This window comes from Thermobia domestica, chromosome 10, assembly GCF_964235325.1.
Source record: "Thermobia domestica chromosome 10, izTheDome1.hap1.1, whole genome shotgun sequence".
NCBI classification, from domain to species: Eukaryota; Metazoa; Arthropoda; class Insecta; order Zygentoma; family Lepismatidae; genus Thermobia; species Thermobia domestica.
Genome location: NC_137463.1, coordinates 197,556,603 through 197,584,050, shown reverse-complemented (window position 1 = coordinate 197,584,050; position 27,448 = coordinate 197,556,603). Strand labels below are relative to the sequence as shown.

Below are 27,448 nucleotides of genomic sequence, written 5' to 3'. Positions count from 1 at the left end.
CAAACCAATTTTAATTTTGCTAAGTATTAATGTATGTTTACGTCTGATTTCTTGCTCTTGTAAAATTGAAGAGTTCCCTTAAGAAATAAATAAATTTTACTCTTATTCTGTTCATTGAGTTACTGTTATTCAATATTTTGCATGCAATCAATTCTGTTATATATGCATATAAATGTTAATATTATTCCCTATGTTTGATCCAAAATGTATTATAAGATACTCTATTGATAACGTTTTATTTATATTAGGAGTGAAGTGAGGTGGTCGTTAGTTTATCGTGATAAGTGTTTCGCAGGCAGTGTTGGGTTAGCGACTCGTTTTCTCCACCTAGGTAAACGTACGGCCACTCACAAAAGTATATCCCCCCTGACCGATCTAATTTCATTACTTGGGGTCCAGGTCATTTCCAGTTAAGAGAACGCCTCGACAGATGCAACCCAACTTACACGTACAGTTTCTCGGCGCTGACTGCAGTTGGTAGCACTGAGCCAATTTTTATGCAAGTAAAATTATGAGTAAATGACGCACGAAAAACTTCTTCATTCTGAGGTCAATCTCTCCGGTTCAGAGTGTGTTTTCCAATGAACATCATATATTAATCGCAATATTGCTGTGTATATAATGTATTTTTTCATTATTTATTGTAATTCAAAGAAATAAAAACACTGATCACACATGAATCAGAAAATGCTTGAAAGTAGACGAAAATATCAAATCTAAAACTACTGCTGCAAACATGTTTGTAAATCACTGTCTCCATTGACAGATCTTCTCCAATTCTCCTTATTCCAACATCTTTTTCTTTCTAGAGAAGAGGAAATCTTGCTTATCATACTGAGTATGCATTGAAATTAAAATTAAAACAGGAACACTTGAAAAAGATTCAGCCTGGTCGCGATTCGACCCCGGGTTTACCGATTAGAAGTTGGATATGCTAACCACTCACCTACCGCGCCACTTAACCTTACGCAAAAACTAATATCCAGTTACAATCATTTCTTGGAAAAATATAAACAAGATACTCAAATATAACAGAAACAAACAAATATAAACAAAATATAAATAAGAAAATATAAGTAACTTGTGTGAGTGTCTTAATGACTTACTCGTGATTTCCGTGGATCAACAAGTTATATACACGTTGATCAATGAGGAAAATATCTCGAAATGTTCTTCAAGTTGATCTTACGTCATTGGCAGAGCCGTAACTTGTGGGGGGCAACTGCCCCGCCAGAGAGACTACCCGCCGTTCGAAAGGGCACATTTTGAGACAAGATTTTTTACACCATATACGATATGAACATAAAATTAGAAAGAAGCATTAAATAGGGTCGTTACATTTCATTAAAAAAAAACAGCACACAAAAGGTAAGTACAACAAAAATGAGTCGTGGACGCACTTCAGTAATATTTATTAGTAGGCTTTGAGATTTATCAGTATTGTCCCCTTAATAATTTTGTTATGTATGTAATTGGCCTAGGAAGTTACTAACGGAACCTCAGACCTTGCTCTTCTGGAGGGCCCACAGGCTCCGAGGGCCCATAAAGATTAAGAGAAAGTTGGAGAGAATGGGCCCAATAATTAGACAATCCACTTTTTATAGGCTGCCCAAATAACCTTATAAATGTTTGCTCCCAAAAAAGAACCTACGTTACGGTGCTGGACATCATTTGCAGAGATGGTCCCGATTTACGTTGCATTTCGTCTTTACCATAACTTCTAATTCCCAAACAACAAAATACGACAGAAGTTATTTTCACATTCTGTGAATTGTATCAAGTAGTGTGGAAATAGACAGTTTCATGTTTATGTTCCATAACTACTAGTTTGCTTTCTTATATTCACATGAAGAGTTTGTGGCAAATTGAACCGGTGACATAAACCGAGTGATCACGGGCGCTCGGCTTCTGATCATGAGGCGCAATACAGTAGGGCTTCGAATTTCTCTGAAGATCAAGGTCAGTATTTTAATTGTCCTCAGTATTTCTATGTTCTTGTTCTTGTAGAGTTTGGAAAACGTCGAAAGTACATGAGCTGCCAGTGCCGAACAATATTCAGGTTGGGTCGATTTCTTTTAAAAAATTGTGAAAGCACGAAACTCCCATTACAGCTACTAGGGTTCAAATCCCGGCATGTGAAGTGACATCTTAAATAGGATCATTCTCGTGACTAGAGATCCCTATTGTAAGTTCAAAAACTATTTGCGCACAGCTAGGAACAATTGTTTGGAACTTATTTTTAGCCCATACTATAGCAGTAAGGACGTGTTTAGCCCTTATGGAATCATCAATTCTTGTCAAAACACGTTACTTATTAGACAATTAAGAAGGTTGATAGGGATGACATATTTTTATGTTGTTGGCATTTCACCTATAAAGGAAGTTGTCTCAATTCTTAGACCCAGCAAAATTTAATGTTTTTCATATTAGTATACATCAGAAGTATCAGTTTTGCAGAATATAAAAATTTCCTGAATTGCTACAACTTACGTCTACAACATTGTGAAACTAACGCTTAAACTACTATTCCGAGACATCACTGTGCCGGGAGAAGAAAAACTGGAGCTGCAATGAGGTAAGTAATTACACACTTTTACGGTTCCACTGTAATAATGCTATACTTTCTGATTTCAATCGTGATAAAACAGTAAAGTATTATCCAGAAAGAATAGCCCAGAGAAGTCAACTTCAACTTTAGATTGACAACTGATATGTACGGAGGCGCTGCCATATCCACTGGGGCCCTGATTTTTCACGGCACGGCATTGGACCGATACTTATATTGCTTAGAATATGGTGTTTCAGGGCACTGGATTGTTTAAGTTAATTAATTTAACGAACCTTCCTCACTACCTTGTTTCCTATTTTGACGCGTTTTACTCACTTTTCAGTTTTTCCAGTAACTTTTTAAGGACACGGACAAAACCACAGAAAGATGAAGGACAGTAAAAATCACAATCACTATTTGCACGTTCTTCGCTTCCCTGAAGCAATACAATGAAATATAATGAACATGCAATCTTTGGTGTTCCATTTTCTATGTGGTGTCAAATCCAGAGTTGGAGTGGGTTTTTGCGTCAAATTAATCTAATATACTGAGTGGGTCAGTGGATTAACGGCATGTGACGCACTGCAACCAGTCATCCACCGTTACTCACTGCGGCTCACGGCACACCGTGACCCACCATTCACTATTACGCAATCTGACCCACCGACACTCTCTGCTCTCTGTATTCTAGACAGCATCTGCTGACGCAACAAATCGCCAATGAACCACAAAATTACTCCTCCAAAATATGTTAAATCGCCTACATGTCTGATTTGTTTACATTAAGGTGAGTTTAAAAGCACTAAAACAGTACCATAAAAGTGCCCCGGAGGGGCTCGATCCACGTATTTTATCATTACTTGGCGGGTGTTCTTCCGACATCGCCGCGGAGGCAATGAAGGAGCCGTCGCTTGTAAAGGAATAAATCGTTGAGATCTTTTTAGTTTGGTCAATCAGAGTGCTCTTTTAACCGTATATATGAGACGATAACTGTTTAGAATAAGATAAAATGCGTTCGCCATGTAATTTTATAACACAATGACACGTGTCTTTTTACTTTATTTCACAGTTCTCCCATGCTCATTTTCTAATGATCGACGACAGTTACCAACTAAATTCATACAATTATCGCCCTCAAGATTTTACAGTTCATGATGTTGAGGCAGAAATTATTCTTGACCCTCGGAGCTCACTTTAGGAACAATTCAACAGGAAAAATTAATATATAATAATAACAGCATGCACATGACTGGCGATAGTTCATGTTGGTTCCTTCACGATTCTCGGCGACGAATCAAAGGAGCACGGACCAAAACGGTCCTTGCTGCTACGCGGTGGTAATTTCAACACCCCGACGCAAGATATCTGTTTCGACTCGATGAAAGCTTGCCGGCAGTATGACACTACTAGCAATCCTTCGACTCGTCTCTATATTGACGATCGACGTTTACCCGCAAGTAGGCCATTTGGCGTTGGCGACGTTTACGGCATGAAGTAGGTCCATGTTTCATATAGCCTCGCTGCTGAAAGAGACGTTAAACTCAAAATCAACTCATCTCAACAAAAAATACAGTGCTTCGCATCATATATCCACATGTGCTTAACATACGCTTTATAATAATTGCTTAGGCTTGTTTATTATATACAGCGCTTAGAGCACAGGGTAATCAAGCCATAAAGTTGTGAGAAAAATATACATAAAATTTGCAATGCAAACTTCAGTATGTTGGTGTACGTACCTTGATTTTGGACTTTCAAATTTTATCCGTTATTCCACTGAAAATTATCGATAATTCAACATGGAAATAATCAGACCACGATAATTTAATTGAAATTCATCGTAATTTCGCCCATGATAAACACCTAACCATTTTATATCCTAAAGGTCAGACCCATCATTATTGTAACAGAGCGGTGCTTGAGGGATTGACAATATAAATTCAAACTCCGATTAGTTAGAATTTGACAATTTGGTTTTATTGAAAGTATAAACTTTTTAGTCGCTAGAAAAGAGGACGTCGATCATGTGTCAGAGTTGACGACGATGCGTCTTTGTGGGGCAGTGGTTCATGGTGGGTGGTGGTTCGAAGTGGGTGATGGTCGGTAGTGGGTCAGAGTGGACCAAGGTGAATGGTGGATCATGGGACAAAGTGGGATCAGTGGGTGGTGGGTCAAGTTTTCGTTGACCCACGGCATCTCTGATCAAGTATGTAAAACCAAACCAAACATAGAGCAATATTCCTACAAGACATTCAACATCTTAGCTATTCATGACAAACTATTGCATGATCCGAATAACTCTAGTATACCACAAACCATGATTTGTCATATTTAACCGAAATACGTCATGACTTTTCTGACAACATGCTAATTTAAATGTTGTTAATACGCAAAGTTCATTGATCTCATCACTTATTCACTTATTTTCTCATGTTCATCACAACCTTTAGAGTACTTCCCGTAGATATAGAAAGGTGAAATCTCTTATCCAGGCTTGGTACAGGATGCAAGTAAATCAATAAAAAGCAACAGGATAATATTTCCCTCCTCGAAACCCCCTAAATTAGACTTTGTTGATTATTCAACAAAACGAATTGAAATTCGATCAAAAAATTCAAGAAATATAAAATATGTAGCCAAGTCTCGACTTTGCAATAATAATAATCACAATAATATTCACAATAATCACAATAATAATAATCACAATAATATAAGAAAATTAACAGAATTACAAAACCAATTACGTAAACAATACCTTCCAATTAAGAAAGATGATTGCCACGACGCACGGCCTTAACTTCTGGGGACAGGGGGGCACTCCCCCACCAGAGAAGCTCCTTTCCTTTCGAGAGTTTCCCATTTCGAGACAAAATTGTCTTACTCCATATACGATACGAAAATTAAATTATAAGTGAAGCATCAAACTGGTTCACTACATTACATAAACAGAACAGCACACTAAGGGTAAATAAAACAATAATGAGTAGTGGTCCCATTTCAGTAAAAAGTGTGTACTATTAGGGGCACGAGAAATAATATATATTCGTATATTATTGACAGATTTGTCAATATTGTCCTTTTGATTAATTTGTCCGGTATGGAATGGGACCGTAGGCGTAACTAGCAACGCAGCAGACCTTGGTGTGCGGAAGATTCCAAGAATTTCAGATATCTTTTGATCTTATTGGCCGATATCTTTGGAAATTAGAAGTTACGAAGAGAAAGAATAGAAGTAATGTAAATCGGGAGCAGTTAAAAACGATGGGGAAGCCTCAACTTCAAAAACGATTCGTGAATTTTTCCTCATTGACATAGGTCTATATAACTTGGTTTCGAGTTAAAGAAGGAAACCTCTAGTAAGTCATTGTGACATAACTAACGTCTCCTTTTAAGATCATTACTATTTTGTATAGTCTTACATGCTAAGATTTTAACTAGCTAATAGTTTAGATTAAAGATGAAGTGACGTATGTTGTTAGCGTATTAAACTTCTATTCGGAGGACCCGGGTTAAAATCAATCTCAGGTTGAAACTTTTTCTAATGTTTCAATTTCAATACATACTCAGTATGACAAGAAGGATCTCTCCTCCAGAAAAAAAAAGATGTTGGAATGAGGAGAATTGGAGAAAGTCTTTGAATGAAGGCAATCATTTACTAACTTATTTCCAGCAGTTGTTCTAGATTTGATATTTTAACCTACTTGCAAGCATTTTCTGATTCATGCGTGAGCAGTATTTTTATTTCTCTAAACATACAATATCTAAAGAAATAGTACATACCATACATAGTAATATTAAGATAGATATATGGTGTTCTTTGTAAAACACGATTCGAAACATAGAGATTCTTATTAGAATGGAGAACGTTTTCGTTGATCACCTACTTTACAATTTTATCTGGATAAACACCTGGATCAGGGATACCAACAGCTGTCACGTGTAAGTTGGTGAGAAAAGTTACGTGTAAGTTGTTTTGCATCTGTCTAGGCGTTCTCACAACGGCAAATTACCTGGATCCCAAGTAATGGAATTAGAGCACTTATAGGGGAGATACTTTTGTGGTTGAGTGTACAAGGTACTGACCAAAATTTTACCTAGGTATTAGGTACTAGTTGGCCAATGTAGCTACGCACAGGTACAGGTACTGATCAAAGTACGTAGATAGTTTCCTACGTACAAGTTGCTACCCAAGAATGTTCATATATCAATGAATAGTTATCTGTCAAGTGAAGTTAGGATATGATATTTAATTATAGTAATAGACAAGGGGTTTTATTGTACATTAGATAAGGACAGTTGAGTTTTGTACATTAAGAGTGCATATCCATTTTGACACACAGTGAAAACATTTGAATTTTCTGGTTCATTACTGAAAGATCTTTCGATATGTAAATTCTTTTTGGGGGGGGGAATGTCTGTTTATGTTTGTGACAAACCTTATCAAAGTAACTGATATACTACCATTTAATGGATAACATTTTTTGCAGAGTACTTACCAGCTAGTCCAGAAATGACGAAGTATCTAGAATGAAAGTCCACATGATCACAGACTACACAATTTTCTCGAGAGCTCTATGTATTTCCTTAACAGAAATTCTATTCCAGAATTTCGCATGCGCTTGAAACCTCAAGTACAACGTCGACACCGAACAATAAACACAAATAATTTGTACTAGGAAACTGTTTAAGACGCGATATATTTTATATTATTTAAAATGACTACAGTAAACGCAATTTACATTAATAAAAGTGAGCAGTTTTTTTTCGTTGTTTGAAAACACAAACACTTATCAAACTTTGTCCCACACTGCAGCTTTTACTCGTATACTGCGAGGCTGAATGAAGCAGTTCGAGTTCCACCAGTAGCAAAATTTCAGATTTCTCCTCTTACCGTAACTTGATTTTAAAAGTGGTAAATTTTCAAACATATCGTCAGTTAGACGGTTTGTTCTTGCAGTCAAAATTTATCCTCTGGTGCTTAAAGCCGCTCGGCTGGGGTAGATGCGGCAACATTCATACTTTCCCAGAGCTTTGCTTTGCTCTGCTCTGAAGCGCTACTAGAGCATAGTGACGGGTTTTGTAATCTCTTATCCCACTATCCTGGTCACTGAAGCTAGATTTCTGTGTGGATCGGTTGAGAGACTTATCTAGCCCACCTCATCAGATACCTACGCAGGTTGATAGCCTCTTTGGCCCACCTAGAGACCACTATCCAAACGGGTGGTCCTCTTCAAACCCGTAACCTATCTGAATAGACGACCTTCGCTATGGCATCTGGACAAAGCCCCGGTCATACTGGACTACCTCTTGTTGTTGCTCAGGGTCCTTCTCTGACGGCGGCAAAAATCGCCAAACGAAAAGCCCGCCAAGAGTCAGAGCCAAGTAGTCCAACTGATAACCCTACAACAGCTGCTACCTTTTCTGTTGCTCTCCAGATGACAAATCCAACAAAACGCCATCATACACTGATTGAGTCATCGTCAGCATCAAGCAATATGGATATCGAGATTCCCGGGAAGTCATTATCTAAACCAGTAGTTCATTCTTTTCTTTTTGCATTCTACGACTTCAAACACCATGATTTAATGCAGATTTACTTACGTCTACTCAAGTACATTCCACGATCGGATGTCAAGCAGCTAATGCCTACCAAGACTGGTATTATCACCCGATCGACAGACCCTAACATGGCAAACACTCTTCGTAACACCTTCTCCTTCGAGATCTTCGGCGCCTCGACTAACCTTCAAAAGCTTGCATCAAACCAGGCGAAGCAGCCTCCACCTCCTCGTAAGCTTCAAGCTCTATCTGTTGTAATACGAGGAGTAGATCCCCAGTTCACGGATGCTGAGATCGCTCATGAACTTAAGCTGGAGGGTCATTCAGTCCTGAAATGCCTTTGCATAAAAAACGCATCCTGACCCACTTATATGGCCCGAGTTCTCACAAACAGTCAAGAGACCGTGGATGATCTTAGATATGGTGCCTACATATACCAGAAACGACATCGGGTTGAACCGTCTCACTCACCTCCACCTCTTCCCGTACGTTGTGAGCGATGTCCAGCTTATAACTCACATCACAGTAACATATGGATTTACAGCTTGGCACTCTGCACCCTAATCATACTACGGGAGACTCCAAATTCTTGAGCGCCACGCCCTCCGCCTTGCATTCCGCATTAGATTACCAAGCCCAACCAGACACTTGTAAAGGAAAACGACTTTTCCGCACATCCTTTACCACCTAGAAGATCTCAGACTCCGCTACGTTACGAAGCAATTCCAGACTCACCATCCGCTACTGTTTGGTACTATGCATCAGGAAGCCACTCTCCGCAAACCCTATTCTATTACACAGCCTTCCCCACTCTCTCTGCTGTTGAGGGGGGATACCATTACGTTCTTCCGCCAAATAGTCCGGACTTGCAACTTCTTGATAACTTTTTCGTTGCCATCTCCCCACAATACATCACCCCATCTTATGTTGCACAGTAACCCTACCGTACTAATTGGGCTACCCTCGTTCTCATTGTGTCCAGAGCAGCCCCTGGACAGAATATAACACTCATTCGTCTCTCTAACACTCCTACCTGTGTTGTGTTGTGATGTGAAGTGCACCTCATAGTTTCATTTTATCACCACTATTCAGCTCTTATCACTCTCCTGATGCATTGCTAGATAGTGTTCCTATCCTTTACCTATACTTCTGATTATGGTTAAAGGCCATAATGTCCTGCAATATGGAAAACATGGTTATAATAAAGTTTATGAAATCTCCTTTGCCTCCCGACATTTGCCTTCCACATATTGTTCATCCTTCATTCACCTCCCAAATAAAGGGCGTAACAATTTAAAAAAAAGGTAGATGCGGTCAAAAATGCATTATATTTTAGAAAGATCTGTATCATAATTGTGAACGAATGCAATGCTGACAGATCTTTGCTTTCCTCCTCCAAATAGGACAGTACTTGCTTTCTGGCTGTATTAACTGCCAATGAAAGCGTGTCTAAGGTAGGCTTTTGTTTCAAAAAGTCATAAAACATCATCCAAATCGCAGTCAAAAGGCTCTGGCACTGCTCCTAATTCACTAGTTGTAATTTCTGACAACTTTTCAGCTTTCCTAAACAATAATTACTTGCGCATGTTGAGCCTCTCTAAACAAGATTCGATCCATTTTAGTTTCAACTTCGGGATTGTGAAAGTTGCGAGAACGTGCATGTTGCTCGAGGAACAACTTACATCGATCATTGACACGAAGTTACTTAGTTATTCTGCAGTTAGCTGGGAATTCACATTAATAATTCCCATCAATCACTACGTCTTTAATGAACCGAATGTCATACTTACCCTAACATGCTTATAAACATTCCCTGTTCAATTTTGCTGTAGTTTTATTTTCGAGATTCCTACTTAAAGTTTGCACTCGACAGTTACTAGGTCTCATTTTCTTTCAGCAACTTCATAAAAAACTCTCCATCGTAAATATCACTTTCTTGCTTCACGTCCTTTGGCATTTGAAGAACAGAAATTGAGTGGTTTGAAGCCAAGCAATCGTGAGCAAAAGAAATCAGTGATGCCAGTTCTTACCAAACATAACCAACCAAAACAAGTTAAATTACATCACGTCTTGACTCATTTGTGCTTTGGATTTGATACTAGCTCAAACGTAAAACAAAAATTATATGAGCTAGCAAATAATGGTATAGCTAAACTTTGATCATTTGTGAAGCAGGTAACAAGTTGATTCACTGAAAACCAATGTGTGCGAAAGGGATCAAGAAATGATTTCTAAAAACATGAAAATCTGCAATATTTGATTTGTGTGCTACCTACCAAAACATGTACGTAAGAAATATACCTAAAAATAGGTACTAGGTAAAGGAAAATCGTACCTAGGTACAGGTACTAAATAATGAATGTACCTAGGTGCGGGCCTCAGGTACGCGTTTGGAGCTGGGTACTTCCCAACACTGTTAGCAGGACATCTCAATTTAATATAATTTAGTTTAACGAATTGTATCAAATATTTTCCCATTATATTACTTCATAATATAGATAAATGTATGGTATACAATAAAATGCACTTCCAGTATGTTTCCAAGTTACATGTATTTTGTACATCCAAATTTCTCATCAATTAACATAATCAATTATGTTACTGAACTTTGTGCTTTTATAAAATATTTACCCTCAACAGTTCACTAACTCTTAAAATTTTTAAAAAAATATGATACTTGCAGTATGTCGTCTATTTGATCTAATATTATTTGAAAGACGTTTTCTAAATTTTCCATCCAATAGTTTTCGAGAACTGTGTTGTGTCCAAATGGCTACTTTGCACAGTTGTCCGTAAAGTGTTTTTTGAGTACTTGTAGCCATATAGTAACACATTTCAATAAAGAATAGTAGTCTCATAAGAAATGAAACATGGTAAGAGTTGTTGACTTTATAGGATTTAATATCTAAATCTGGAATATTAATTTTATAAGAAAATGCAAGGTACTATCTATGAATGCACATAGAAAAATAATAACATTTACATTCCGCTGAAAATACAGATTGAATAAAATATAATATTCAAATATATGCGTAGTTTTATAGAATATTCTTCATTTTTATTTCACTTTTTATATTTTTAAATTTGAATATATCAAAGTAGTGTAACAATGAGTTAGGAGTCCACAAAGGTTATATGTTATCAAGTGCCAAAAACATTCCTTACCGTGATACATATACTTACAGATTAACCGCATGAAGGAATCCTTTACTGAGCTTGTTGCTCACGATTTACAAAAACGACATCTTCCCTTAGATGTGTGGGCTGGCCAGTGAACAACAAAATCTTTCCTTCTATCATCACATGGTCACGAAGCAACAAGTCGATAAATTTTCACTTGAGGTTAGCCCAAGTTTTCTAAAGATGGCCTTCCTCGTTTAGGCTTTCCGCATGATACTAGAGCAGATGCAGTATCAACCCAAAACTCTTTAAGATGTTTGGATGATTTCCCAAGTACGTTACACTCTCTTTTGTAAGGTAACCAGCTGTTTACAACAACTAAATCTAGCATGTACCCAAAAATTCTAAGACACCATCGTTTTTTTTTTTTTCATTCGTGTACGGCAAAGTTCTATGAACATGTTTCACTTGTCTACACTTCTCGTGTGTTTGCTATAACGTTTGATGATATCAGGACATGAAACACGCTCTTAACTTTCTTCCGCTCTGTAATATCTCTTTACATACTCTAGTCGCTGAATTCCTGCTACCGTGCTACCGATCGTTACGCACTTATTGTTTACCGACTTTACCTCAATGATATCGTTACCACTATAATAATCATAATTTCCTCTTCCTTTCTTTGACAAAATCTGATCTTCTCCTATATGACATCATTCTAAACGATTTTGTCTCATTTTTGGAAGAGTTGAAATTTTCATTACATCCTTCAAATATTGCATTAATTTCACACTCGTAAAAAGTAATCAAAGAACACTACTGAAAACTCAGAATCCTCTCTTGAATGAGAACGGTGATTTCCCATCCTTTTTCAGCAAGACGGAGCTCCACTTCACTATGCGTTATGTTCACTGCAATGGCTTGATACACCATTTCCGGGACATTGGATAGGGCGACGGAGACGGGTAGAGTGACCCAGATTTCACGCCACAAGATTTCTTCCTCTGAGGTATCTGAAGAACCTTATTTATCGAGAACCCATCCATGATATGTACCATCTAATGAAGCGAATTTTCAAATTTTGTGAAACCGTCAACCTCGACATGCTGTTCCGAATCCATGCGGATTGGCAGAGGCGCTTTGCAATTCGTCTTGCTCAAGACGGATAGCACATACAGCAAATAATGCTGTAATGCCAAATTTTCACCCTTTTTTGAGAAAATAACTTCTGAACCAATAATGGTAGGTGAAATGGATTGCATCCTGTTTCCTTGAAATTGAGGTCATGTCAAATGATACCTCGCATACCCCCTTCCATTTTAAAAGTTCAAAGTTGGATCCAAGATTACGGCTTCCAAGATGGCCGCCAGGGCAACCATGTCAAAGAGTATGGGCCATTACCCACCCGAAGAACATATACCATGAACCGAATGTGGATGCCAAGACGTTCCTGTGCTACAGGGGTCTTAACTGACTGATGTCTCACTCTGTATTATCCTCAGGTATATAATCTGGATCTGAATCACTGCAAGTAATCTGAGGTTCCGAAATCCGATAGATTAGAAGACAAAGAGATCACTACTGTTGGCCTTATTCTTAGTTTCCTTCCATAGGATATATCTACGGACGTAAGATCTTCATCCATTTTTGACGAAACAATCACCTGCAAAAGTGTAAATAGCTTTAGCTTATTACAATATTTCTCTTTTACACCTGACATCAGATCTCACAGTAAAACGTATTTACACACACACACACACACACACACACACATATATATATATATATATATATATATATATATATATATATATATATATTAAATTTCATACAGAGGCTGAGTATGGGATATATATATATATATATATATATATATATATATATATATATATATATATATATATATATATATATATATATATATATATATATCCCATACTCAGCCTCTGTATGAAATTTAAAATTTGAATAATAAACTGAGTACTATGTTTCTCTTTCACGTTAGCTTTTCTATAAAAATATCAAATGATACATCAATATAAGCTAGTCCAGTATGTTGTATTTTTTTTACTGTACACAGTATACGTTTGATCAGTCACCGAACAATATAACCGAATGGTTATGTAGTATATTTTTATCGTAAGTAGTAATCAACTGTTGATATTATGCCGTTTTCATAGTTGCACATTGTTGGACAATGACTTACAAACAAGAACATATCGAGAAAAATAAAAGCATAAACGGCTTACCTTCAGTATTTAATATTTTCTGTCTGCTTCTAGCACTGCTTGCAAAACAACATATCCACATACTACTTCCTGCGTAAAGTTCACCAGAATTGTCACAAGGGGGCAATAGCTGCTCTCCCATCGCAGAAAGTATTTACAGAAATAACTACAACGAACAGTACCGAAATACAACACTCTTCAACCCAAAAGGCAAGATCAAAAAATGTGTAACCATATGGTTACGAAAACTCGTTAAGGGTTAAGAGACATTTTTACTTCTTTTTAATTGTCTTCCAGTACAATTTTAAGTAATTTCTGTAGATAAAAGAAAGTATGGAAAGTTAAGTTGTAACAGATAATCTTTGGAGAAATTACGAAGTATACGGTGTTTCTGTTATCAGAAACTGTACTCTAAGTAATTAATTAACAAAATAAATTATTATCTTACGGGAGAAGCTTTCCTGGAACATAAATGAAAGCATCTACGGCAGAGTATCCAGGATGCATCCACACATTATTCACGGGTACTGTTCTTCGCTGCGCATATTCACCTACTCCGTCATAGGAAACAACACCTGCTACCACCTGTGAACATAGTAATAATCTAGTGTTAGTTATATTATAGCATGTGGTTGTAGCGCATATAGAGACTATCTATTTAATTTCAGTTTTACTTAAAGTTGTTCAGAATCCTCATCACAAATACACTTCGAAACATCACAATATTGTCTAAAAATGTGTTCAGGCGTTTTTGAGTGAGAAATTGAGAGTTCCACAATGACACATTTCCTTCTTCTTAATGCAAAAAAGTGTTCATGTAGGATAGTTTTCTTCTCTGTAGCCCCGTGAATAAAAGTAAGAAGAAATAGCCCGGTGAAATTCGTTTGTAATGTCCGACTGTTAGTTGATTTTTCGGGTTTCAAAAGAGATTTCAGTACTTCAATTGCCTTGAGGTATTAAATCTTACATAAAAACCAAGAGACATAAATTGAGTTTTTCAATTGCAGACAAGTATTGCCATAAGTGATCAAGTGGATAGTTGTGCTACCATCAACTCAGAGCTTGATGAAAATGCCTCAGCATTGAAGAGAATATCATCAGAGAGGATGTATTGTGATTGCAGGGTAACTAAGATACTATGGTAATTTCGATCTAATTTAAGCAACCTTGGTTCCCTTGACACGGACATACGAGTTAAGTCCAATGCAGAGAAAACGCTCAAGTAATTATTCTTTTTATGTATTCGGCCTTCTTATTCCAAGTGGGTGAACTCCCAAGAAGAAGGTATTTACAGATGTACGAAACGAACATTACAAAGTGGAGGTTGGATATATAAGAAATGAAAGCTTTTTCCAGTAACGGCATAGTTTCGCTGTATGTCTCATAGTTGGACAGCCAACATGACAGTAAATACATTCCCGAAAACATAACATGCCAGGATATTCCTCCACTTGGAGGAAAAAGTATTACTATCTGAGAGTATCACTTAGAGAAACAACAACGAGATAAATCTACAGAAATTCCATTTACGTTAAGTTCAAAGAGGTGGGAATTAATGCAAAGGAAACGAAAATAATAATACGCATCATGCAGAGACCGAAAAAGTATGGAAACTTAACAAAATGAGAATAGAAGGAAAGAGGGAAAGGAAAGAGCAAAAGACATGGAAAAAGTCTCCGTCTTTCTCCTTGTCTCCTGTATTTGCTTGTTTTCTTCTACCTTCATAGGATAAATCTCCTTTTCAGTATCGAACGCGAACATCATTCATAGTGTTTAATTCCTTGAAAAAAGAAGAACTAAGTCTAGGCTGAGACTCGAACGCAGAATCCTTAGAGCGACAGCTACACAAGGTATCCACTTATCTACACAGGCTCTATCAACTGCGTTTACAAATGAACCATTACACGCGCTGTTATCAAACGTGTTAATCGGCCATTGCCAGCGAGTTACCACAGTTACACTTGAAGTTTGAATGTTATTTACGGCCTTTAGCCATCTATAGCAACAGGCCCCATGTTTTCATTAAAAACATTTGTTCTGTAGATTAAAATCAAGAATAAATTAATCTCTTATGAATTAATGTCTTGGGTGCCTCAACACACACTCATACATCGGGTATATATATATATATATATATATATATATATATATATATATATATATATATATATATATATATATATAATAGGGTTGATTAAGGATTAAATGAGCTATTTCGTAAATTTACGAAACGGGTCTTGAAGGAGGTCGTTGCAACAGTAATGACACCTCGTAGCTTTGTTACGTAACACACGCAATATAAATAACGCTTCAAAGCCAGATGTTACAAGTTCTGGCGTTGATAAGTCGGTAAGGTGTCTGGCTCTTGTGTGGTCAGCGTGGGTTCGAGTCTCGAGTACACCGATTACTTTTTCTTTCAAAATACATTTCTATATTTTATATATGTTATTAATAATTAGTTTCTTGCATTTTTTTTGTAAATGATCTTAAATTAGTGGAGGTTAAGTAATGTCAGGAAAGTTGAAACACATATATATAATTGCTTTATCCGCATGTGCAGTCCAGAGATGGAGCGGGTCAGTGGGTCACGGGACAACAGAACGTGACCCACTGCGACCCACCACCCACCGGGACTCACTCTGACTCACAGATCCACTCTGACTTAACAACGCATTACTACCCACCCACCCATTCTGCTCAGTGCATTGTAGAAAGCTTCTGAACACTAGTGAATTTGTCTACGTTTTACCTTCAAGGCATCCCTTTTCTTGTTTTTTCATTTGTTTCTATAGAGAAAAGAATTTCAGGCAATTTGAGATATTGATATTTGCAATTGTAACAATAGCAATTGTAATAATTACTAGTTAGCTTTGAGACGCAACCTGTGACTTTTTAGAGGAGTTAAATATTGAGAAAAAAATTTTGGAATCATGTGTAATATATGAATTATTATATGAAAAACTGAATGTAACTTTGTGTGTGTGATCATCACATCCAAATTGCAATGTCAAATGAAATGGTTTTTGGTATATAGGAGGCGCCAATCCCGACTGGGAAGTTATTAAACGCGTATCGGTTTCATTATATTACATATTCTAAGGGGTCCGAATTTTTGCGAAAAATTTGGTATCTCACAAGACGTTCAACTTGTAGAGCTGAAATTCAGTGACCTGTGACTTTTTAGAGGAGTTAAATATTGAGAAAAAAATTTTGGAATCATGTGTAATATATGAATTATTATATGAAAAACTGAATGTAACTTTGTGTGTGTGATCATCACATCCAAATTGCAATGTCAAATGAAATGATTTTTGGTATATAGGAGGCGCCAATCCCGACTGGGAAGTTATTAAACGCGTATCGGTTTCATTATATTACATATTCTAAGGGGTCCGAATTTTTGCGAAAAATTTGGTATCTCACAAGACGTTCAACTTGTAGAGCTGAAATTCAGTATATTAATTCTTTATCATAAATAAACAGAAACATGTCCTAGCATTTTCTTAAAAATTTCTCTTATTGAGGGGGCCATTTTCTGTATAGTGCCGGACAGAAGTTTTTGATCAGGTAATAGCTATCGCTTTGAAACAAATGCAGAGTATGATAATTAAGTCTGTAGTTTGCTGTGGAGAAGAAACAAACTTGTGAATCAAAGGTTTAAGAACAACTCATGTTATTTGATCAGGCAGACAATCGCGATATCACTTTGACATATTCACCACGTATTTGGAACTTGCCCCCTCTCTCCTTCAAAGCTAAATTTAAAGCCCATGGAAGACGAGCTCACATTTTCAAACAATATATTTATATACCTAGTTTTACCTTCCTCTTATAGCACACATGTTAATGAATGTAACATTATATAATTCCGACTGGAGCTAAATGCTACATACCTTATAGTAAAAAACAAATCATTTCAAGCAGATCATTCGTTTTAATGTGAACACGAGACATACAAGCTCGTTGTCATCATTGTTAAATGAACAAAAGTTATAGAAATTGATCCTCTTCCTCACTTCATACCGAAATTTATCAAAATGCTTGGATACGTGCTTAATCGTTTTTAATAAGGATTTTATATGCCGTAATAAAGGGTTTGCACATCAGGGGTTACTTTGCACAAAATATGAAAAGAGTTTCACAGTCCTCTGTCGGCAGAGCCATGAACAGAAAAGAGGAAGTTTGAACTGGTACCGTAAGATAGGACATCTAACTGTATTTTGGCTATACTATTGGCGATTAACATCAGTTCTAATTACCGAGAGAGTTCATTGTTGTAGAGGTATGGAAAGCAGTCACTGTAAAGGCCGCGAAAATTTAAAAGACATCACGTACGAGATTTTCCGTCAAAGTTAAGTCAGTTTCGTAGAATACTATTGTGTATAATGGAACTTCAATGCAATAGTTAAAATTTTGGAAAGATGCTAGAATGAATTTCTTGTTAAATATAAGTTATGAACAGTGGTGGATGCAGTTTGAGAGAGGCTTCGCTCACAAATACTTTGTTTATTTTTTTCTAGAAATGACTAGACCTTTGGGCGGGGGGGCTTCAGCTTATACGCATAGGAATGACTAGCATTAGATTTTTTTTAAAAATGCATGTAATTAGTGTGGGTTTCAGCCTGAAAATCCCAAATCCCGTAAATCTCCCACTAATTACGGTTGGGATGTTATTCCTGGTCAGTTTAAAATACAGTGTTCTAAATCATTACGTTTGCAAGTTACATACGATTGTGAAAAGTAACCCCGTCTTACGGTACTAAGTTTCATCTCACTAACGCAAAGTGCTCTATTTGTTATGTATTATTAACCCTCTCTCCTCTATTAGGATACGCACTTTAATAAATATGACGTGAGAACAACCCAGTTTGAAGTAGGTGTTAACTATGTTAAAAACTTCAAACCGAACGGTTCAACCATTTCCTTTACGTTAAACAATGTCTTTTTCATTTGTATAATAACGACGTACCATCATGCGCAAAAAAAATGCGTATACTGAAACCCAGGATTTTTCGCAATTATTCCATTTTCCTTAGGCTTATGGGTAAAATTCAGTTATTAGTAAGTGGAGATAATAAAATCAATCCATTCAAGAAGATATTTTCAAAAATAATAAAATAATAAAAATATAAGCAAAAAACAAAATTATGCTCGGTTTTGTGTATACTGTCAATAATGCTTTTGAGATAATTTTGCAGTAGGAGAGCACGACTGCAGAGGGAATTTCACGATTGGTAGTATCGTAGTAGCCAGAAGTTGAATCAAGAAACTAGAAAGTTGAGTAAAATATTGTATTTATTGGTTTAAACCTAGGGTGTAACTTTTCTGCCAATTATAAATTAGCTTCTGAAACCAAGATGCTGTACGGAAATATAGAAACAAAGAGGAAAACTGTTTTCTTAAATATGGAAGTGGCATGCTCTATAGCCATGAACATTTATTTGTTAAGAAAAAGGCAGGCAACAGATCGTAGTCTCTGTGTTTAAGTGGATAGAGTGGCGGACTGGTATTTTTATACTCTTTTGACACCAGATCGAATCCCATCCCAGGCCATCCATTTTACTTTTTTTACAAAACATTATAGAAAGTGTATAATAATTTAAAATGTTAATAGGAACCAAAACAATATAATAAGGAAATAACATTTTGTTTCCTCTAATGATATATTTATTCAGAATTAGTGTACTATTAGTAAGTAGTGTCATAGATACCGGATTAAGCACCTCCCCCCCCAACCAATGAATTAGGCTAAATCTGCAAAAAATTTAGTATAAGCACACTTTTAGACCATCGTTTCCCCTCCAAGTGTCATCAATACCAGTTTGAGCACACACACCCTCCCAGTACTTTTGGCAAATATTATTTAACACAGAAGGTTAGTGCAAACACAATTCTAAAGTGAGATTGGGCAGGGTATTTTGCGCACAGGCTTTTATGACATATACAACCATAAAAACTTACATATAAAAACTTATAACTGATAGTGCTTTCTTTGATTGAACCGATAGTTTTTCGTTTGATCCAAATCGGTCCACAGATGGATAAATGATGAGAAATTAAAGTTTAGTATGTTGAACACAGTCAATTGTATATATTATCTCTCATCTGGCTCGCATAACAAAAATGAAATAACTGTTTTGGATATTTTATATTTAATAAAGCATGAAAAAAGTGTGTAATTTGTGGGGAATTAAAACAATACCAAGAACTTGCTTGAAATGAAAATACAAGACGAGACGAGACGAGTGTAAAGCATGCTGGAATAAAATGAACAAACAAAATGATGAAACAAAAAATGGACGCGTTTGCTTATAATGTTGTAAATCATGAACAATTATCTGAAGAAGAATTTACAGACTTACAAAACGAACTGAATTATATCAAAGTAATATTTTTAGAATTTTACATCGACTATAAGAATGGAAGAGTTCAACTTGATGAAAGAGCAAAATATCACCTTCATAAAATAAGCGACCTGTGGAATAATGCTTTGCCCTACAAGAATTTAAAGTACTATTTAAATTTTAAGAAAGATCATATCTTTATCAATAATATTAATAATAACAAGTGGAATGATTATATAAACGCATTTTTGAAATCGAGGGTAAGGATGATGCATTATTCACATTGGGAGTAAAGATAAATAAACTACTGTTTTATGAAATTATAAATAAAACCATTATATCTAAAATTACTTAAATCTAATTTAGCTCTTTTATTCGTTGTTTCTCTCTTTCTCGTCTACTCTTAGTATATTGATCATATAACTCTTTTTACTTGGGAATCAAATCTTTCTCTTAATCCTATTTTATAATGACCCCAAGCTAGAGTATGTATAACATCATTCAATATATACCTCTTGTCGTCATAAACACTTAAAGCTAACTTGGTTTCTTCTACTGAGAATACATGATGCTTTTTACTACGAATGTGATTTTTTATTTTATATGACTCTTTCTTTTCTAAAACACAGTTCTCATAATCCTCAAATGATAGACCTGTTATAACTACATTTTTCTTTATGCCCTTTGCTTTTCTAATCGGATCATCCTGATCTCCCCCTTTCTTTTTAATAGCATACATTTTTTTATTTTAAACCGACAACCTTCTCAATTACAAAACCTTTCAGTTCGTCTTTAAATTTTCCTAATTTCTTTTATTAACTAATTTCAATCCATATTCATTGTCTTCTTTATAATCAGAGGTATCTAAATATTCATATATATCTTTCACATCTTCCTAAAAAAGTATTCTGTTTCTATATGTGCTATAACAGAATCAGTGATTAACAGTTTTACATTGTCCCCATATCTCTTTTTTAAAACATTGTAGTAAGAGTCATACAAACATATTTTAGAGATATATAATACTGCCATCTCTCCATAGTTAGGTTTGTTAAATACAATTTTAGTTTTATACATATGAAGAGCAGCTAAATTCTCAGAGAATAAATATAGTTCTATCTTTGAAACTGGGTTTAGCTACTAAATCCTCTAACAAATTTTCATTATGTACTAATCTTATATTTATTATTTTCTTATATTTTCCATAGTTTTACGAAAAACAGCATTATTAGCCAACTTATAAAAATCCTTCTCAAATGCATTCTTTGCTTGTGACCGTATATTAGTATTTAGATCTATATATTTCTTTAACAAGGCTGATTGTTTAAATGTTATTACCTTATTTATTTTTTAAGCTTCATTCCTTGTGAAAAATAGAATTTAAGGTTTTGATAGTGTAGTATATAATGCTCTTTATCATATAGAGTTGCCAATTAATTTGGAACCTTTTTGTTATTAATGTAGTTTTCAGGAGCTAAGGGAAAGTCTGAATGTTTATTATGGAGTTCCTTTCGATATTCTAAGTCCACTTCTAAAATATAACCATCTTCAGAATCATCTTTTGTTTCTAGTATTGTTTTTGCTAAGTGTTTCTCATTATACTTGTTAACATATATCCATTGAAAACCTCCATGCGGCATGTGATGATTCATCGCCTAACCATACTCGTTATTTGCATCCATGTAAATTATATAAGAGCTTTTTTCTTCTTTTCAAAGTTATCTAAGTTTTTATTATTAGCAACTGCATATCGATTTGAACATTGTGAAATTCCACCTCTTATACCTTTCTCTATAAACAGTAATTTGTCATAATCAGTCAATAATTCTAATTTTTGTTTTGTCGTCTTTAACGTTGCATCCCAGAAAAAAAAACAGGACCGGTATGATACCACGCTGAATCTAATTTATATGTTTTAAGACCTGTATCTCTGAAATCTTTAATAATATCTGTTAGTTGAAAAACATCTGTCTTATTATAAAATTGAGTATATTCATTTAGTGTTTTAAATTATTTACAGACTTTTACATGATGGTCATAACGCTCAATACTCATTTCCTCCCCAGTTAATCTGTTTCTAAATTTGTACCTAGATACTGCCTCCCCAGTAAGTGTATAGCTCCTTCTTTTATCTTTTTCTTTAAATACTAAATTTTAATCTTTAAACTTTCTATTTTCTTCACTAATAAGCGTGGCAGAGCTTAAAACTTCTTTCAGAAATATGACATATTGTAGCTCATTCAAATATCTCTTCTTCCTCAGATAATGGAGTCATAGGTGTATAAGTATCATATGCTTTTGCTATACTTCTGTTAACCTGTTTATAAGCTCATCTGCTACATTATCCCCTATGTATTCTACTGGTTCACTTGTATAAGAATCCGAAGTGCTTCTTACATAGTAAGTAAAAGTATTAGGTTCATGTAGTTGATAAGCGTTTGAGTAGGATCTTTCAGGATCAGGTTGACATGCACTTATTCTTACCATTGATTCTAAGTCTGCTATTATTGTGAATGGTATTCTTAAGGGACGCTTATCATTTACAAATTCTGATATCTTATTCCGTTCTCTAGGCAAAATGATCTTAGCAGCAGAATGTAAACCACAGTATTCTTCATGCCATTTTAATAATTCTTCTGATTCAAAATGCTTAGCTAAACATACCTCACATAAAAATCTCTTGTGTTCATATTTTGTTATTTGACTTCCAACAAACTTCCATAAATCTTTAATCAAACAGTAATGTGTTTTGTCCCTTTTCTTTAAATATAAAAGACGAATATGATTTTGTTTTCTTTCTTTCGGTATTTTAAGTGGGTAATTTTTTTCATTATCATCAATTGTAAAGCCACTGATAGATATATTAGCTCTATTTTCAAATTTTGCTATATCAGTAATTTGTACAGGAAAGGGAATATCTTTAAAATATTTTCCAGTTCTTGCTCATATTGTCTAGGAACCCTTTGTGGATTTCTATCAACAGGATGTAATGCTCTTAAAACAGACCATAAGACAATTCTTGGTCTTTGATTTTAATATTAATGCATGCTCTTCTTCTTTGAATTGTTTCTGGAAGTTCTATATATGATGATCCATTCATTACTACGTATTTGTTAATTCTTAGCTCAAGATAGTCAACAGAATGCAAAGTCCAACATGAACCCTTTCCTTGAAACTCTTCCATCGCTGCCCCAATTTTTCTAGTTGCATTTTTATAATACTCATTTTGATCAGTGAATAGAAAGTATAATTTCATCTGATGTTTTAAAATTATGTTCTCGAAACTGTTTATCTTTTTTGAAGCTGCATGTAAATGGCATATTTACCTTAAGTGCATTAAAATATTTAAATCCATTTTTAATTATACTTTTAACTGGTTTGCTAATTGAATGTAGGAATTTGGAAGGATCCTTCAAATCCTTCTGTAACATTCTTACTGCTCTGATCTTTGACAGGAACAGCAAACACATATTTCGAAAATACATCTGTAATTGCTAGCAAATACTTATAGCCTTTGTTTAACTTGGAACCACCTTTTAATACGCCACTGTACATTTACACAAGATCTGCTTGCCATAAATCATCTATACCTTTAACAATAACACTTAACCTAGGATAATTCTTTCTGGAAGGTTTGTGAATTTCTTCTATAATGTCTTCTCTAATACCTTTACCTTTTTCTAGTCAATCTTTCTATATAAAGAATTGAGATTTAGTAACACCACATACAAAACAAATACCTTTCATAATATATTTTCCATTCTATGTTTGTTCTATTCTAATGGTATTTTTCTTCGTATTTGTTGATTTCTTACACTCAACACAATACATCATGTTTATTATGTAGAAATTTAAAATTCATCACAACCTAATACTACACTCCTAACATTATCATTATCACTTGATTTGTTTTCATGTTCTCTTTCTATATACATAATAAGCATTAATAATTTGCTTTGTTTCAAATCAGAATCTTTGGATGGTCTAATTGTTAACTGATCATTTATATTAAAGTGTAATTGAAAACTTTCAACTAGAATCTCATTTAAAAATATGTCTATAAGATATGAATTGGGACTTGATTCTATATGCATTAACCTACCTCTATAAGTAAATTTGTAGGCAGCAGCTAAATTATATACAAAAAGGCTGGTTTCTCAACATCATCTTCTACCAATCGATATGGTAATTCTACAATTTTTTTCGTGTAAACTCTTCTTTTCTTATTCAAGCTGTTCTAATGTTACAACATCTTGTTTATCGTTAGCATTAGATATATTAATCATCTTTTATTCTTAAAATCAAACCAGGATGCATAATTGCATGTAAAAACTTCTTCTATTTTTTATTTTATATTCTCTAAGCTATTCTTTCCTAATAAACGTTTCTAATAGCATCTTACTACTTTCCTCACTTTTAATGTTACCACAAATATCCATATTTATTCTATACCAAATGTTTTTTTTATGAAACGACTCTTTCTATGTACATTACAGCAAACAATAATTGTCCTTCTTCCATAGCAGAATATTTATTTGGATTAATCGTGATTATATCGTTCTTGTTAAAGCAAAAAGCTAACTCTTCAAACAAAGTATCACCCAAATATATATCTAGAAAGTATTTATCAAAGCTTAATTTCATGTGCATTATTTCACCATTATAGAGAAATTTGTAGGCATTAGAGAGAATAAATATTCTAAAGATAGGCTCCTTAACGTTTTTAGCTCTGAATCGACATAATAGGGGTATAGTTTCTTTCTGCATTATTAATTTTTCGGTGTCTTTCTTTAACATTTGAAAGTCTTCTTGTGTAGCATACATCTTAGCATCAATCGCATCTTTCGTGATATATGTGTCTTGCAACGTTTTTAACACATATTCAAATCGTTTTCTATCCTTCTTTAATTGACTATTAATACCGGCTTCTAATGATTCAAGTTGTTTTACGTTAACAACATTATTTAAATTCTCTAATAGTTTTAATTTATCTTCACTAATTTTAATATCACTTATCCTACTTTTAACATTACCAAAGATATCCATATTTATTATATACTAAAATTTATATCTATTTAACAGCGAGAAGAACAGTTATACGAGCTCCACCAACATCAATCCAATCACCATTCTCATCTCGAATTGAAACTTTGAAATTATTAAATTTGTTGTGATGTATTGGGAAAATGATCTTTTCCCCAGGCTGGTATATAATTGGTTCTCTAAATTCTGCATATGTTTTAAACGTTGCAGTTAAAACTCTTTCGTTATGTGTTGTATCATTATGTTTTAAAATCATACCTTCTGCTAAAACGCAGTGAATATTTGTAGTATCAAATGGATCAAACTTTGGCACCTTAATTCCAACATGTTCTATGTTACTATCCACGTTCTCTCGCTAGAACCTAATACAGTGTTAATGCTACCTAAGGTTATATTACAAAGCTTACAAAATATTTTAACTCTATTTTTTCTCTGTACTCGGTAAATTTAATATTTTTAAAAGTATCGAAGGTGTATGGAAGATTAGATTTCATATATTCTTCTAATTCTTTTAAACTATATTGGCCAGGTTGAACTATGAGTTGCTCTAAAAGTATATCACCATCGCTACAAAATGAAAATTTATTATTTATTTCTGTAATGTTTGCAGTTAAGTATGTTGTGCAAAATCCTGCAAGAGCTATTTCTAAGTGGTTTTCACATGGATAGCAAAGGCATGTTTAATACAGATGAATAACCATTAAATTAAATTCTTTCATTTTTATTTAATAAAAATTGAAATGAATAAAAGGGATATCCAAGTACGGTTATCAGACCAAACTGTTAAAAAGAAGAAGAATTGTATGTTGTTACCTGGTGATAAAAGATGTCTAGTAGTTGTACCTAGTGGTTGTGGTAGAACAACATTAATGATTGATAATTTATTGTTAGCACCAGAATGGGTTAAATATAAAAATGTTTATATCTATTCTAAAAGTCTACATCAGCCTAAATATCAACAGTTAATACACCTTTTCCAAGACAAGGAACGAGATATTAATAACCCAGTAGCAATAGTAAAATGAAACAACGAAGAGATTATTCCGTTAGATGACTGCGACAAGGATTCTGTGGTTATGTTTGATGGTTTCATTTTAGAACAACGAAACCACGTTAGAGAATATTTTACTCAAGGTCGTCATAAGGGTTTAAACTTTTTCTATCTTGGAAAACCTATTCTAAAGTACCAAAACAGCTAAGAAGGGACAAATTACATTTTCTTTTCTTCTTTAAACAGGATAACACAAATTTAAAGCACATATATGATGGATTTGTTGGATCTGATATGTCGTTTGAAAAATTACAATCTTTATGCAATTAGTGTTGGGAAAATAGCATGGTTTCTTAACAATAGATATGACTAGGAAAACGGATAATGGCAAAAATTAAATTCACGCAAGCTAATTTGTACTTGAAACGTGATTGAACGTACCTAAACGTGTATGTTGTGTTACGTTTTCATTGTTTCTTTATATAATAAATGAGTCAGTTAAATGCTGCTGAAGCTAAGAAATATATAAAGTTAAAAGAAGAAATTCCTAAAAGATTTAAGGAAATAAAACAGACTAATGAAAGTAAATATGAGAAAAATAAAGAACAAGATCAGCCTGTTATTGATGCAATTAAAGATTTAGGAGAAGATATATCAAAAGTAGTAGAAGAAAATAAAAATATAATTCAAGAGTTAGTTCCAGTGGTAAATAAAAGAGCGAAATGAGATTCAAGCTTTTTAGTAACAACTCCTATGTACGAGAGTTCAATAATTGAAAGTGATACGCTTATAACAGAAGAAATAAAACATATGAAAAAGTTAATTAAGTATAAAGTAGAAGGAATAGAATCTTTAGCAGCTATGCATTTTGGTAAGATTGCTTCGAGATATTATGCAACTAGAGATGATAAAAGTTTAGGAATACAACCATATGATGAAGATGGAAAAATCATACATATTATAGGGGATACTGAAGTTAAAATTCATGGTGATGATTTAGTTATTAATAATCGACATTACACAGGAACAGAAGGTTTATGGAAATTACTAACAAAACATAAACCAAAAAACTATAATAAAGATGATCTAGAAAAATATACACAAGTAGTCATTGATTCTAATGTACTATTACATAACAATGATCCAAATACAAGAAAACAACGACAGATCCTGTAGAAGCGAAAAATATAAAGAAATTATTAAACCTATTTGGCATAAGTATATAAAAAACATTAGAACCACTACCGCCAAGAAGGTAAACACCAAAGACTGGAGAAAGAATAAAGATAACAACGAATTACCTAAAGAATATATGTAGGTGGATGATGTAAGACAATTGATAGGTTAATAGTTATAGATGGAGAAGAAAAAGCTGGAATGATAACGTTTACAATGAGAAAGTAGGCATAATGGATATGATTAATTCTAAACTCACGCAATTTATTCCTAATGATCCTAATGATCTTTATATAGGTTATTTGATAAAGACATTGAATACGCTACCACCAAAATTTTGGAATAGTGAGAAGTATGGAAAAGGACTAATGAATAAGATTTTAAACGTGAAGGAAATACCAGAGTTACATATGCCAGGCTATGAATTTTGTGGACCTTT

The 27,448-nt window shown here is 34.4% G+C and overlaps 1 protein-coding gene across 1 annotated transcript in view; it reads right to left on the bottom strand.

The window, feature by feature from the left end:
• LOC145661729 (trypsin-1-like) overlaps positions 1-27,448 on the bottom strand; it is a 157,672-nt gene that overhangs the window by 49,480 nt on the left and 80,744 nt on the right. The window contains exon 5 of the mRNA XM_081727064.1: positions 13,904-14,040. Within this exon, the coding sequence (XP_081583190.1) occupies positions 13,904-14,040 (137 nt within the window). The remainder of the gene's footprint in view (positions 1-13,903; positions 14,041-27,448) is intronic.